Consider the following 15,652-nt stretch of genomic DNA (forward strand, 5'->3'; position numbering starts at 1 on the left):
CGACACAACGAATCGATAATGAAATTCGTTGCCAACTATTTTAATAATTGATTTTTATCGATTTTATCGATTCGTTGTTGCAGCCCTACTTAAAGGGATACTTCACATCTGTAAAAATGAATGTGTATTTAAAATGGGTCATTTATGTAGTAGAAATGTGAAATTATTTTTGAATTTGGAGCCTTCTAGACTGAGAAAAGCCAGAAAATGTATTTGTGGCTCATGTGGATGAAAGACAACAACTCCCAGAATGCACTTGCTTCTTCACTGCCCTACGAGGCCACGCCTACCCGGTAACAGAGCGCACTCAGCGCAGTTAAACAACAAGGCTAGGCTACTAGTGAGTCTCCGTGACGAGTCTGCCCGGGATTTTGCGTTCTACAGTTGCCATTCATTATGTTTACTGTGGCGAGCAGGACAAGGCTGAGGGCCGGGGAGAACTACACAAGGCCGGTGGCGTTATTACTGATGAGAGGCACCTGTGAGACACACCGGTCTCGTATCTCTCGCGGAGGAGCGGGAATTTTCTTAGCAATGTTAAAACGCACATTAACCCATCACTTGTTTAGCGTTCATGTAAACACTACATTTAGATTCACCAACTGAATGAATTCAGTTAGATTGAAACAAAAGTTGTACATGTAAACAATGAATGGCGACTGCAGAAAACAAAAGCCGAATCCCGTACATTTTGGACGATCTCGACGGCCGGAACTGTCCGGGAAAAAGAGGATGTAACCCCTACTACTCCAGAGAATAAGCTAGCTTAGCTTCCAAAAAAAGATGGCTGACACTATTTGTACATTATGAGATCCAACCCTCTATGGGCGGGTTGAAAATATGCGGATCTAGAGCCTTCTACTGACTGTAGTTTTTAGCCTCTGGCCAAAAAATCCTCCGATGACGCAAAATGGCGATTTTTGCGTCATCTGAGGATTTTTTTACAGACAAAAAATACATAAATCTCTTGTCTCAGGGGGATGAGGGAGGGAAGCATTGTAATTTGAAAATACTACAGGTTTTCTACTGATACAAAGCTTTATGCTAAATCCTGAAGTATCCCTTTAAACAATTGATGAGCACTGCGCAGTATTCTCCCATCACAGAGTACTATAAACAACATAGTTAGTTGGGGCATTCCCAGTTGTATCTCCATGAACTGCATCCTCTGAAATCTTTCATTTATCTCTTCTCAATCATATCATAGCCCATCATAATCCACACCACAGACATTATAATAGTCTGCACCTACACAATTGTGCTGAAGGCTGCACATTTACACAGAATAGACCTTTATCACAAGGCTATAGTAGAATGAAATAAAAATCTTGCTTTAGATCTTATCAACAGCAGTAAACGGTTATTTGTAATGTATCATTTATCACAAAGAGTTCATATAAACAGGCCTAGTACCCCAGTTTCCAATGATTTCCCAGGGTTGACCATAAGAAAAATGGCTTTGTGTCATTCAGCTGGATGAAGGCATGTATTTTCCAGTATCAGGGGGAAACATGCATGTAAGCAGCAATTCACAGCATCTGGCTTTTTTTTTTCTTCCTGCCATTTGTTTTTTTTGTTTTGTTTTTTGACAGAAATGCAACATTACAATACAAACATTAATGCATGCAGCATCATAAACCACACTGAAACAAGACATGGGCATACAAATTGGTACATTGAGGAAAGACTGTACAGAGTAAACCATGATAATGTTAGCATTGATCTCATGTCCTTTGTATTCTTTCATGTTTGTTCAAACTCATGTTACATTGACCAAATTAAATTATTCTTCTTTCAAAAGATTCTGACAATTCAGAAACCACTGGTTTAAGTGGAACGATTGGGCAAGTTGTCTGTATGATATACATTTTGAGGTCTGTATGATATGAACTGATATGATTATTATTTTTTAAATCAAATAGAGGATACAATGTTTAAAAATTGAGTAAAGACAGAAACTTCTCTGTCTGCAACTGAATTCCATTTGGTCTGGTGACTGAACATCATCACTAATACTTCACCATGCCACTATGTCCCTCACCCATAACCAGAGGTGGACAGTAACAATTGTACATTTACTTGAGTGCTGTATATGAGTATCTGTACTTTACTTGAGTATTACTTTTTCTGGAAACTTTTTTACTAGAAAGTAGTAACGTCGGGGATGATTTTGGTTGCAGGGGTTGCATTTTGGTTGTAAATTAAAGTCAGTTTGATTTTCAACCACAATACAACTTCTGTCCAACTTTGGAGATTAATGTCAATCTGACATTGGATTCTGACATCAACCTGATTTTAATTTTCAACGTTGGTTTCGGTCTTCTAAATGCAAATGTTGTCATTTTTTGGAGCACACTAGCTTATAGATAACAGTAAGGCTAACATATTCATACTAAAAGCAAAACAACTGTGAACAGCCATTTGGGTGTCCAAAACCATTGTGGACGTTATTGAGCGCACTTATTCAATCCCACTACTGGAACTGTGTTTTAGAAATACATTTTATATTCATATGAGGGTAGGTACACAGGCATACATTCAGGGTTTGTAGGCAGGTATATGGTACTGTAAGTATTACATGCTACAATAATAAAACAATCCATTGACATTTACTTTTATACTTAAGTACTCTTTAAAAAAAAAAAAGAATACTTCTGTACTTTTACTTAAGTAAAAATCTGTCTTTTCAACTTTTACTTGTAACGGAGTAATATTTGACCAGTAGTATCTGTACTTTTACTCAAGTAAGGAAGTTGTGTACTTTGTCCACCTCAGCCCATAACCAGATTCTTCAAAGTCCTATACAGTAGTTATTTGTTTGCCACTTTTCAAGAAGCAGTTTCAAGAAACGTTAACTTTTAGGGCCAGATTTACTAACAGCTTGCGGCAGTACAAACCCTCTTTAGGTGTTAAACTATACTGTCAGTATTTACTAAAGACACGCAGTGAAAAACTAGCGCTGAAAAGGCACAGACACAGTTATTTTGTGGCTGACCTTATGCATATGCATTTGTAGGAGTTTCCCGTTCAGACGCAAAATTTATGGGAGGAGAGTATTTAATGAATCATGCAATGTGATTTACTAAAGGGATAACTCAGCGCAGGAAAGATGAATGTGTATTTAAATTGGGTCATGTATGTAGTAGAAATGTGAAATAATTTTAGAAGTTGGTGCCTTCTAGACTGAGAAAAGCCAGAAACAGTATTTTTGGCTCATGTGGATGAAAGACAACTCCCAGAATGCACTTGCTTCGCTGCCCTACGAGGCCACGCCTACCGGTTACAGAGGCCAGTATCTGAAGAATTGATACAAGTAGGTTACTAGTTGACTCAAAACTGAAAAGACGGCGTTTTATCGTAAATTTACGTGACGAGTCGTAAATGTGGTTCCTCCATCGTCCACGGCTGTTCCTCGCTGTGTTGTGGCTCGTGCGGGTGGCCACGTGCGCCGAATTTCAGGATGTCCGGGATTCGGCTTTTGGTTTCTGCGATCGCCATTCATTATGTTTACATGCACGCCTTTTGTTTCAATCGGACTGAATTTATTACGATTGGTGAATCTGAATGTAGTGTTTACATGGATGCTAAACAAGTGATCGGTTGTGCGTTTTAGCATTGTGAAGCAGAATGCATGACCTGCAAAGATGGCACGTACGTGTCAGTGTCAAATAATGTAATAATGTAGGCGTAGTGAATGGCGACTGTGGAAAGCTGGAGCCGAGTCCCAGACATTTTGGGCGATCTCGAGGTCTGATCTGGTGTGCGGGTCCGATGCGAGGATGGTGGGTGAGCGGGAGGCGGCCGGAGCAGCTGCTGCAGCGGAAGAGCGAGACCTGCTTGGCGGTCAGGGGGAAGAGCCCGGGAAATCCCGGCCGGACATGTCCGGGAAAAAGAGGACGTATGGTCACCCCTACTACTCTGCTTTCTCCACAGAGCTTAGTTTTTTTTAAAAGATGGCTGACACTGTTTGTACATTCTGTGAGTGAGATCCCTCCCTCTATGGGCGAGTTGAAAACATGCGGAACTACCTACTACTGGCTGTAGTTTTTAGCCTCTGGTCAGGGAATACTCCGATGATGCAAAATGACAATTTTTGCATCATAGGAAGATTTTTTCTAGACAAAAAATACATAAATCTCTTGTCTCAGGGGGCTATGAGGCAGGAGAAGCATGGTAATTCGAAAATACTACAGGTTTTCTCCTGTTATAAAGCTTAATGCTAATCAGTGAAGTATCCCTTAAAGGATAATTCCGGTATTTAACACCTTGAGTCTATATTGTAGTTTGTTTTGGATGAACAAGAGTGGTGGACAACATTTTTTTGACAATGGTTCCTCTCTCGAGTTTTTGACTATAATAGAATTGGCCATGGACCCATTTAACATTAGTCAATGGGCATGTCCGAAAATGTCATTAAAACAGCCAATAATGTTCGTTTACAAAACTGTTAAACTCACCGAGTGGTTAGTGGTGTTCGTTGATGATTATAAACAATATATCGTCGCAATATATGATTCCAATCCGTTTATTTTGCTATAGTGGAACTATTTTTTAAGACACTTCACAACCGTGTGACTTCCGCTCAATATTTGAATCTGAAGCGTTAGCACACTCCCGACCACTTGATGGCGACGATAACCGATGTTTATGTCTCGCGGGACACTCACGGTCACAGTCGAGTTCAACTTCATATTGCACTGGTCAGTGGTCACATCTTTCAATATGGTTAGAATTCGCTTACTCTCCCAGGGCACAGTTGCTCTGCTCGCTAGCCTTATGAGAAACGGAAGCGAGCAAAAAGACTACATCGACCAAATGTAAACAGCCCCCTTTCCGTTTCCGGTAGCGCATTTATATTAACGAGCACTCAGTCCTTCAACAGAATTCAATGGGATTTTACAAAATGACGAATAAAACACGACAGAAACTGTATTTCGCAACACTTTTTGTTTCTGGAACATCAACTAACATCACTAATCACTCGGTGAGTTGCACAGTTTTGAAAACTAATGTTAAAGGTTGTTTTAATGACATTTTCGGACATGCACATTGACTCCAATGTTAAATGGGTCCATGGCCAATTCTATTATAGTCAAAAACTCGAGAGAGGAACCATTGTCAAAAAAAAATTGTCCACCACTCTTGTTCATCCAAAACAAACTACAATATAGACTCAAGGTGTTAAATACCGGAATTATCCTTTAAGGTTTGCACTAGTCAATTTACTGGTATTTGTCATTGTGTCTGTGTTCATCGTCAGTAGATCACGCGCAGAACTTTCCACTCCCATCTGCGCTTTTTTTTTTAACTGTGCTTTCACGCTAATTTGTCATATATATTTAATCTGGCCCCTAATACTCCCCCAATCTGATTCTTCATACTCTCGTTGAGCAGTTAAATCTGTACTAAAGTGTCTTGACTGATTCATAATTTCACCGCTCATTACGATGATGAGTCAAACAGGACTCCTGGGACACCCCATTAGTATGTTCACACTGGAGACTCACGTGGCTGGTGAAGCCAAGGCCTCCAAACACACACCTCGGCCAAGATGCTAAAGAATTCATTGACGTCAGCTGAAATCTAATCAGGAGCTTGAAAATAACAAACCCAGGCAGGGAAGCTAATCAATGAGGTTGCATGCGTATTGATGTCTATTGTGTGTGCAACTACCAGACATTACTGACTGCACTGGTCCTCCATTTTGGCCTGCGCGTGTGTAAGTGATGCATGATGTGGGAGTACGGTAAGTGTGATGTCAGTGCTATCGCAGTGTGGTCGTAAGGTTTGACTGAGTGTGTATTAGACTATACAGTAGCTGTTTTCTCGCTTGGTATCATCCTAATTAAAGAAAACTGCTTGGAAAGAAACCACAGGCGGCCGTGCTACACTGCAATTAGCCTAGCCTCACGCAGCCTGCTATTGTACAATTGCGGTTAAATATATTTTTTTAAAGAACTTTTTTTCCCCCACTGAATTCTCCTCTAGGCAACACAATTACATTAAGCCTCACATTCACAGAGCAATCTCTCAGTCATTATCCCATCATAGGAGCATTTCTGAGTCTCAGGCTGTGAGGAGGTCTCTGGTTCGTCAACAAGACTGTGAAATAGCTCCAATTCTCCCTGTCACCAGAACTGACTTTAGCTGAATCAAATTGAATTGGTTGAATACTGAATTTCTGAAAATGACATCTGTGGGAATGTACAGCCTGCACGCCAAAAGTGTTGCTCAATGATTTGAGGTTTGGGTGTGAAATGCAACATTGCAGAAGTACAAATCCCATTTATTTTCTCTTTAGAAGAATTGACTTCTCATGAGTAAGATTGTTAAAGAAAAATAGATGCGTCTGAAGAATAAAGTGTTGCCGAAATCTACATAGCCTATGCGAAATTTAGTTTTGCTTGAAAACACAGTTTGATTAATGGCTTAGAACTCTTATTGGAATTAAGAAAGTAAATGTGGAAAAAAAACAAAAAAAAAAAACAGCAAAACGTCACTGAAAAAGCAGGTGGTCACTATTGCGCTATAGTCTTGTAAACTTAAAATCACCAAATCTAATAGATGACCTTTGGTCTCACTACAAATGGTTGTCGGTGTGAACGCCTCGTTATAGGTTGCCTATTATGTTGCACAATTGTTTTGTTTGCTGCTGTGTCTTTCAGTTTTGGGGTAATGGAAAATGTAGCATGGCGTATGCAAATGAGATGGCTAAAGTGTTTTAAATTCTTCCTCCTGCTTTGCGTCGACTGAATGCTCATTTGGAATTTGACATCATTATCGTTCCAGCGTGCCCTGTATTTGTGGCCGATTCTACCGGCTCCAATTAGGCTGAAGTCTAATTACTTTCATTTAGTAAGGTATTAATTCAGAATTCACTCTCTCCCCACTCTCATTAGTTCCGGCACGATCTATCAGAGAGTATAATTACAGTTCCCTGTTTGGAATAGAAAAGGGGAATAAAAGAAAGAAACCTGCCCATATGACATGACAATATTCATCGACTGATATATAGCCTAAATGTGATTTCTGTTACTTTATAGTTCACTTCGGTTGTTTTATTTCCTTGGTTGATATTTATGTGAATTTGGCAGTTTTACATCTGGGTTAAAGGTGGTGTGGGAGTTGTTTAAGGGTTTGGTTTATTGTAGCCACATATGTCTGGCCCGTTCTATCAGACCTTGAGAAACGCTGCAGGTCATCAGACATCCAGCAGCTTTACTGATGTCACACACAGATAGATGTACACTGGTGTATGGCCCTTCAGGCTGTACAAGCTATTGTCAAAGCCATCTTTCTGATATGTGTCTCTGTCTCTCTCTGAGGATTAAATGAGTCAACCATGTTGGTTGTGCGTTTTTTTGTTGTTGTTTTTTACTATGCAATTAACTATTTTCCCGCCAGGGTTTTTTTTTTTTTTTTTACTGCCAGCCACCAGCATTTTTGATCATTTTCACAAAATTTGTATGGCCTCCAGATTATTGTTGTTGTATGAATTTCTGAACATGCAATTTATCAAAAGAAAGAACTTTAAAACTGAAGAACTTTAGACCTGCTTAAAAAAAACACGTTTTATTCTAGCTTTCATTTGATCGACACATGAATGAGGGTAAGTTTAAAATAAAGCTACATTTTTAGAGAAAACTGAGAAAAAAGTTATTTTTGTAAAAGACTAACTTACATCCAGATCGGATTCAGAATGATGAATCAAAACATGGAGTAGATTGAGTCATGGGTCCACATTTCACTCAGTAACATTATAGGCAAATCAATATGCTGTTTTCATTCATATGCTGATGTTGATGTTCGTGTTATTAAGGGGGGACACACTTGAGACTGTAAGGCGGATTATGAATGTAATTTGATACTTACCCAAACCAAACGTGTCGAGTCAAAGACAGTTGCGTTCAGTCGGTGTTCACAGTCACTGTTTACAATCTGCGACAGTCGTTGGAAACAGTCTGTAAGTGTGTCCAATGTTTCAGCTAGTCGTCAAGTGTGTCCCTCGTTTCTGCTTCTTCTTTACGTGTCTTTTGGTCAGGACCCTATTTTTTTATAGTCTATTGTCAGGACTCGGAGATTTAGTAATCTTTCAGAAGATGTGTCATAGCGCCCCCTATCATAACAGTTAAAACACAGAAATCAGGAAATTTCTGTCAATGGCGGGGAAATACGAATAAGTTCCTTATGCATACAATCATGTTGTCAATTTTGATTTCATAGTTGAAATTGAGGATACGTTTACACGGCAAAGTGTTTAAAGCCATTTTCAAAAGTTTGCGTTTTCATGCACCCAAAATGCTTCTGTCGAAATTAACAGACAAAAGCATAAAATTGTTACATTTTTAGTGAAAAACTGCTGTGCAAACAGCCCTTTCGTTTGTGTCTCTAGAAAATAGTGATCTGTGACTTTGTATAATGTTGATTATCAAAGGTTTTTGTGTCTGTTTGTTAATGATGGATTTGTGGACACATTCATGTTTTTTTTTGTGTTTTTTTTGGACATTATCTTTATTTTACCAGAAAAAGGTAAAGCCTGAGTGGTATGGTGTTCCTATTAATACTCTTTAATGTAATACTTTTTTTTCTTTCATTTATGGGATTATTATTGAATAATTTCATGAGTTATATGTACATTTCAGACATCTCCATTAAAAACTAATTGAGTTAAATAATTGTGTATGCCTTTATGAGTTAGCTATAGAATAACCTTTTTAGATTAATTTATTTTTCTGGGTTTCTGCTTTGTTTGTCAACATTATAAATTATTCAACAAAATTTTAATGTATATGACACTTAGTTTTTTGCTATGACAACTAGCAAATGTGTGTATAGCTACAGTCTTTTTATTTACTATAGGCTACTATACCATCTTGGCTAACTCATCCTCACCCTGCAGATGCTAAACATTAGGGGTGTGACAACATTATTGTGTCACAATTTATCGCAATACAAAAATGCATCAATATGTATTGTGGAAAGAGACAATATTGTACAATTCACCCAAAATTAAAATTTATGTGTGAGAAAAAAATTTATTAGAGTTGTATTGTCAGTACTACATTAAACTACTATTTATAAAGTTGAATATAATGTATAATAATGCCATGCATATTTGTGGGTCCTTCCTGATAATGCCAAATTTCTTATGTTACCAGTAAAAAGTGGCCTGCATTGTTTTAAATATCTAGTCAGTGAAAGAGGGCAAGCATTCGTCTAAAATAATTCTGTATTTTCAGCTTATACCCACAATGTTATATCAAGTTTAGCATTTTAAGCAACAGTACGTTTTTTATTAACCTTTTATCATGTCTTGGAGTATCGCAATAATACTGTGTCGTGAGTTTAGTATGATATGTATTGAATCGTGACATGAGGGTATCATTACACCCCTACTCAACATCTAAATATGGTAAAATGTAAAAATAAATGTAGTGTAGGGCAGGGCAGGCTACCCTTATTTATCACTGAATGTTGTTGTCCTCTCTACAGTGTAGTGAAGTGAAAATAAGAAATTGTTACTTAATAAAGACCTACACTTGTTCTGATCCTTGACATGCCAATCTTGATGCTTTTTTTTCTGTTACTTTTTTTGTGTTGAAATACCAAAATAAATTTGACAAAGTATATGAATTTCACATTAACAAAACATGTTAAAAATTTATTTTTCTTTTTTTATCTGATTGTTTGCTCAAATTGTGTTGAAAGCAATGGCACGTCTCTGGGTGTTATCTAATGTAACCAGCAGGAGTCTCATGATCCCAGGCTGACTGCAGAAGTTTGGCTTGATGAAAGTTCAGAGCGCGGAAGTGAAGAAGAGAAACTTTCGCATGAATCTCTGCAAGAGAGCGACTCTTCCCGCGTTTGACTGTGGATGATGATGATGATGGTGATGATGACACGGATCCGTTGTGTCTGAGGAAATACTGAGTTGTTTAGTCAGGCTTTATTTCAGGTCTGATAATGGGGTTGCCGACTCTAGAGTTCAGTGACTCTTTTGTGGATAGTCCGGATTTTAGAGAGAGACTCAAATGTCACGAGATCGAGCTGGACCGAACCAATAAGTTCATCAAAGAACTGATTAAAGATGGACACCAGCTGATATGCGCGCTCAAGAGTGAGTACTAAACATTTCAATTCAATGCAATACAAGACAATACACACCCGCATCTCTAACCATGTTGGCTGTAACTCAATACCTAGTTTGGTGTCTACCTAGACAGCATGTGGTCATTCACTATAGACGTGTTCTAAAGCGCGCTTGTGATGCCCAACAATGCAGTCTTAGTAGGTGTCTAACTAAGTTTTGACAAATAGCCAACGTGATGAATTAAACACATCCGAGTTTGCGTTAAAGCCAAAAATCCAGTGATAAAATTACCACAGCTAACAATTACCACAGCATGAAATGTAGCTGGTTTAAACACATCAAACAAAATGATTATTTTTAGCCTCACCTCACTGATCTTTCTCTGTCGTATCCAAGAATTCAATTCACAGGCATTTTAATTATTTTAATGACCAAAACATAATATACCTTGTTACTGCATGGTGTTCCCTCTATTTAAAAAAAGAAAAAAAACTTTGACTCTCAAATTAATATAATTTGGACTCTTAGGAAGACAAGTAAATAATGTCAGTACATTTGATAACTAATTGTAGTGTTGACAGCATTTCTGAAGCTCATATATTCGACATAGCTACCAAACATAAAATTACCAAACAATTTAAAGAAATTAATTAATAAAAAAAGAATTACTTTTAAGGTAAATTGCAGCATTGTTACTACAACAATGTGACCCAGTCGGGCGTATAGTTGAATATATAACCTAAGATTTCTTGAATGTTTATTGAAAATGAAACAGTATCTGACAGTTAGTTCATAGCATGAGTCATATCAAGTTCTTTCACTACCTTGTTGACCATTTAAAGGGATAGTTTGAAAATTGTATCACTTTCTCACCCTCAAGTTTGTCCAAACCTGTATGAGTTTCTTTCTTCTGTTGAACACAAAATAAGATATTTGAAAGATTTTTTGTAATAAAACAACAAACCATGAGGGTTTTTGGTGAACTATACATTTAAGAGTTTCGAGTCTTAAAAGTCTTTTTAGGCCTTTTTATAGAAAGTGACTATTAACAAGCATTATGTCATCATAAATATGCTTGTCTTATCGTACATTCAGATAAGCCTACTTCATAAATTATTGTGTGACATCATGTTACTTTATGTGATGAGATAGGCTATAACCTAACTATAAAATTACCAAGACATTCTTTTTTTTTTTTGCTGTTCAGGGTAGAGAGACAGAAAAGGAGAACATGAATTTTGAATGTCAACATTTCTATTTTAGTTCATGTTTGAATGTTTGTGTGATAGTATCTATTCAGGGGTTATCTAAAGTTCTAAATGACAAATAGTTTACTGATCGAGGTCACAGATACAGAGGCTGTTGTGATTCCCAGTGTAGTCTTTCACTACAGGCCTTTTGTTTATTAGCGTACACTAGCTATGTTTCCATCCAAAGTTGTGAGTTTAACACAATTGGAATATTGCATAAAATATTTGCCAATAAAGCAGTTTCCATCCTGTGTTCAAGAGAACAAAACTTCCTGAGAAATTGGTAAATATCTGTAATAGAAAAGAAAGCAATTGGGAAATTCACTGTTGCTCTTTTTTCATACATCATAAATTACTTGCATCTCAGAGAGCGCAGACAAAATTCAATAAACGCTGTCATGTTACTGTATCTTGCCTTCAGAGGCGGAAGGGAACGTATTTGTGTGAGACAGTTCTGGGAGGTGAATATACCCAACCATTTGACATACTTTGGCTCGGCCATTTCAGATTAAACCAACATTTCAGATGCTGCCCATCAAATTCTCAACTAGTTCACTTTATTAAATAACAATCTGTTGAGACAAATGCCCCTTTCACACAGCAATACTGGTAAATTACTGTAAAATGACCAGAACGACTTTTCTGGTAAATACACAAATGTGCTGTACACAGGCAACTGTGTTCCGTCTTTTTACCGGTAAGATTCACACATCAGTACCAAAATACCGGTAAACTTTGTGTGATTGTCATTTAAATTATCCGAAATGACCTTTAAATGCTGGCCCATTTTATTCATCCACTTGAATGAAGAGAAGCACTTCAGTGTCATTTTAGTTTAGTTTTTTTTTTTTTTTTTTTTTTTTTTTTTACTTGTGAGTGACAGGTGTAAGGGGATTATTACAAGGCACATAATGGTTATGTATTGCAGTATTATAGTATGCAATAACTGCAGAGCCGCAGCACTGATGAATGGATAAGGCCTTGCTGTTGCTGCATCCAAAATCGCTGTACATACTACTGTACATTTGGTTTTGAAACTTACTTCGAAAAAGATGTTCTAAAGCCTCTCATACAGGTAAATTTCCAGAACCGAATTTATTTTATTTTACCAGATTTTTTATTTTTTTTTAAAGTCTTGTTTACTACTTACACGTGATCTCTTAACGGTAATTTACCAGTGAAGTATGTGTGAAAGGAGCTAAAGTCACATGAGGAATTTATCAGTTAATGTGATTCCAGGTTTATTTATGCACCTTTTTAGAATTTATGCGTGTCTTGGCTTTTCCATTCAGCATTTTTTTTTTTTTTTACACGAAATGGCAAAAAAAAATTAAATAGTTGGATGGAACTATAGCTGGGTTTCCTTAGAAAAAAATCAAGGTAGATATCTCGTTCTTTTTTTTCTTCTTCTTTTTTTTGTAGTAGGTTGATGTATGCACAATTAAAATTACATTTAAAATGAGTATGCCAAAGGTGCTTGGCTGGTATATTTCCAGTATATTTTTGTATGCATCTGTGGAAGCATTCACACTGTTTCAGCTTGTATTTGACTGCCAAATGCATTAATGTAGATGCACTGTGTGTGGAATGCTGGGATTGTGATTCTAGAGGATGTGGATAAATTGTGGGTAAATACAATATGCCCCCTGCCCCCCTCAAGGTTCCTAGATTATCTGATTCCCATGCCAAGGCCGTGCAAATGCTGCTGCTTCTTTTTGCATAATGGAGGTTTTAGCTAATGATAATATTATGTGGCACCGCTGACCTTCAGACATGGAGACAAAAGATAACTTGTTTTTAGTGAATGCCACATTGGCTCAAATATAACAATAGACAATAGGAGAACTGTTTAATGTTGTTAAAGAAATAAATAACCCAAAAATGAACATTCTTTCATAATTTACTCACCCATGTCATTCAAAACTTGTATGACTTTGTTTCTTTTTCCAATTCTGAAAGTTGTGCTGATATTTATTTTTATGCTTTTTTATTATCTTACAATGAATATGGACTGAAGGTTTCAAAAGAGTACACAAAAGCACAATACAAGTGTCGTAAATTTGTCGGGTTAGGTGCACAAAATTACCCCCTATTTTAATATGATGTTTATGTAATCAAGTTATATGAGTTAGCTTAGCCAATATTTAAAATAGGGGGTAATATGTGTAAAATATTTCTGAAGTATATTCCCATTAATATTTACCTTTTTCTTAGCACACCAGGGTGACTATTTAGGGTGATATAGTCACCAGGGTGATTATATCAGACAATTTCAGGGTGAAATTGTCTGAATTTCAAGTTAAAATTAACATAATCTTTGAGTTTAACTTAAAAAAATGTGTAACTGATTACTTAAGTTTTTTGAGTTCTGCCCACCTAAGAGTTTACAGTGCATATTAACTACTTTGACATCCTTTTTTAAGCTTGAAAGACATAATTTTATGGAAAAAGCATAGAAGCAGCGTTAAAAACCTGTCCTTTTTTGTTCCATTGGAAAAACGAAAGTTATACGGGTTTGGAACAGCATGAGGGTGAATCAATTATGACATAAGTTTTCATTTCGGTTTGAATGTTACTTGTTTTTTTGTTTGTCTTTTTGACACTCATAAAACTCTGTTCCTATGCTTACTTCACATGACACACAGACATGACTACCATTCAGTTTAATACAAAAAAAACTAAATACAATTCCCAAAATTGTAGGACTAATTGTCCTAAAAGCTCTGTTTCAAATAGGTGTTTGATCCTCCTATGTCCTGTGCATTTTGTGACTGTCATCGTCCCGCTAGTGGGACGCCTACGTTTACTTTACTATATTACAATTAAATCCTAATCTAATCATGACAAACTATATATCGTTGAACAGGTCTAAGACTCCTAAATAGATATTTTAGGACTGTTTTTTGTTACAAGTTATGTAGGAATAGTAATAGATGAATTTATGACAAGAGTGCACCTCCACAAATCTACATCATAACAGGAGTTCTGACCTTTTTCACAAAAAGTAGACACACACACTTTTAATAATTGAAACGTTGGTTTTCATGCTAAAAGTTCATAATAAAACATATAATCTAGTATTTGGCAGTAAAAAATTATAAAATAATATTATCCTCTAAAAAGTATAATATATATATATTATCCTCTAAAATATAATATTATCTTTTTTTATTACATCACATATTTTAGTAGTTATCATAAATTAGGTATCATTTGAAAGCTTACGAACTCAGAATTCATCCTGTGAAAACCGTTTTGAAATTGGACATTGCGTTACCATAGAAACGGTACTCTAAAAAATTTGTATCTGGCTCCTCCCCTTTTGGGCATCATCATGTTTCATAATTTATGATCAAACCCTTTTCTAATCTTGACAAACACATATTGTCAGAAAGTTCTGAGTCTCAAGGTTCCATATTTTGTGACAGAAGTGATATTCGGACAGAAATTTAATAATTCGTTACAGCAGAATGCATACAAATAAATGCAACGGAAAGTATGTCACCCGGTGGCTTTTATTTTGGTATTACGCCTAAACAAAATCTCATGGGAACTTACATTGTTGTGATATCAACTTCAAATTTGGAACACAACTTGGTTAGATATATGGCTTTGATTGTATAGTAATTTTAGAGTAAAAAAATATTTTGTAAAATATATGTTTTATATAAAAGAAAACAATATTAAGTACAGTATATTTGATTTACTGTACATTTAAACTTCCATAACTTTTTCATACTTTAATTTGAAAGTGATTTTTTTAAGTGCTTTCACTTCAGCAATAATCTGCAGAGTGTTATCTTTAAAACAAGACCAAACTTGGGTCTATATTCCAAAGCATTCTTGAATTGCAACCATTTAAGTTTGAATAGTGCATTTTAATGTCCATTCTCAAAAAGGGGGATGACAGTTAAAGGGTTAACCTTGCCTTATACCCAGCAGAAAACTTTTATAACTAGCATTTCATTTTATCATCCAAATACACTTTTAATATCCTTCTCTCCAGTCAAATGAACCCAGAATGAATAATACTGCGTCTTTCAGACTAATGTGTCACTGGATGGCAGTGCAATTTTGTTCACTTCATTCAATGCTTCAGTGGGGTGCATGTTTTTGTAAAGGTCACATAATCCTACGTTTAACAGCAGTGCATAGTGACTGTCGGTTAGAATCTGGGGTGGTCATTTTCTTTGGCTTTTTCTTAATGTAATATACATTCATTGAGCTACTTTACCATATTTCCACCTTCTTTGCAGTGGCTTACAAAACAATGATCTTACAATGTATGTGAATATGTGCAGTTGTCTACGTG

The 15,652-nt window shown here is 36.4% G+C and overlaps 1 protein-coding gene across 13 annotated transcripts in view; it reads left to right on the plus strand.

Annotated features, from left to right (window-relative positions):
- Nucleotides 1-9,757: 9,757 nt before the first annotated feature.
- The window catches only part of arhgap42b (Rho GTPase activating protein 42b), a 116,264-nt gene continuing 110,369 nt past the window's right edge, over nt 9,758-15,652 (plus strand). For 12 of the 13 annotated variants that reach the window (XM_079621564.1, XM_079621554.1, XM_079621560.1 and 9 more), the window contains exon 1: nt 9,773-10,117. In XM_079621564.1, the coding sequence (XP_079477690.1) occupies nt 9,964-10,117 (154 nt within the window). In that variant the 5' untranslated portion in view covers nt 9,773-9,963. Of the gene's footprint in view, nt 10,118-15,652 lie in introns of all 13 variants that reach the window. The other variant, XM_079621563.1, reaches the window with a different exon arrangement.

Source organism: Phoxinus phoxinus (assembly GCF_949152265.1).
Source record: "Phoxinus phoxinus genome assembly, chromosome: 8".
Lineage (NCBI taxonomy): Eukaryota > Metazoa > Chordata > Actinopteri > Cypriniformes > Leuciscidae > Phoxinus > Phoxinus phoxinus.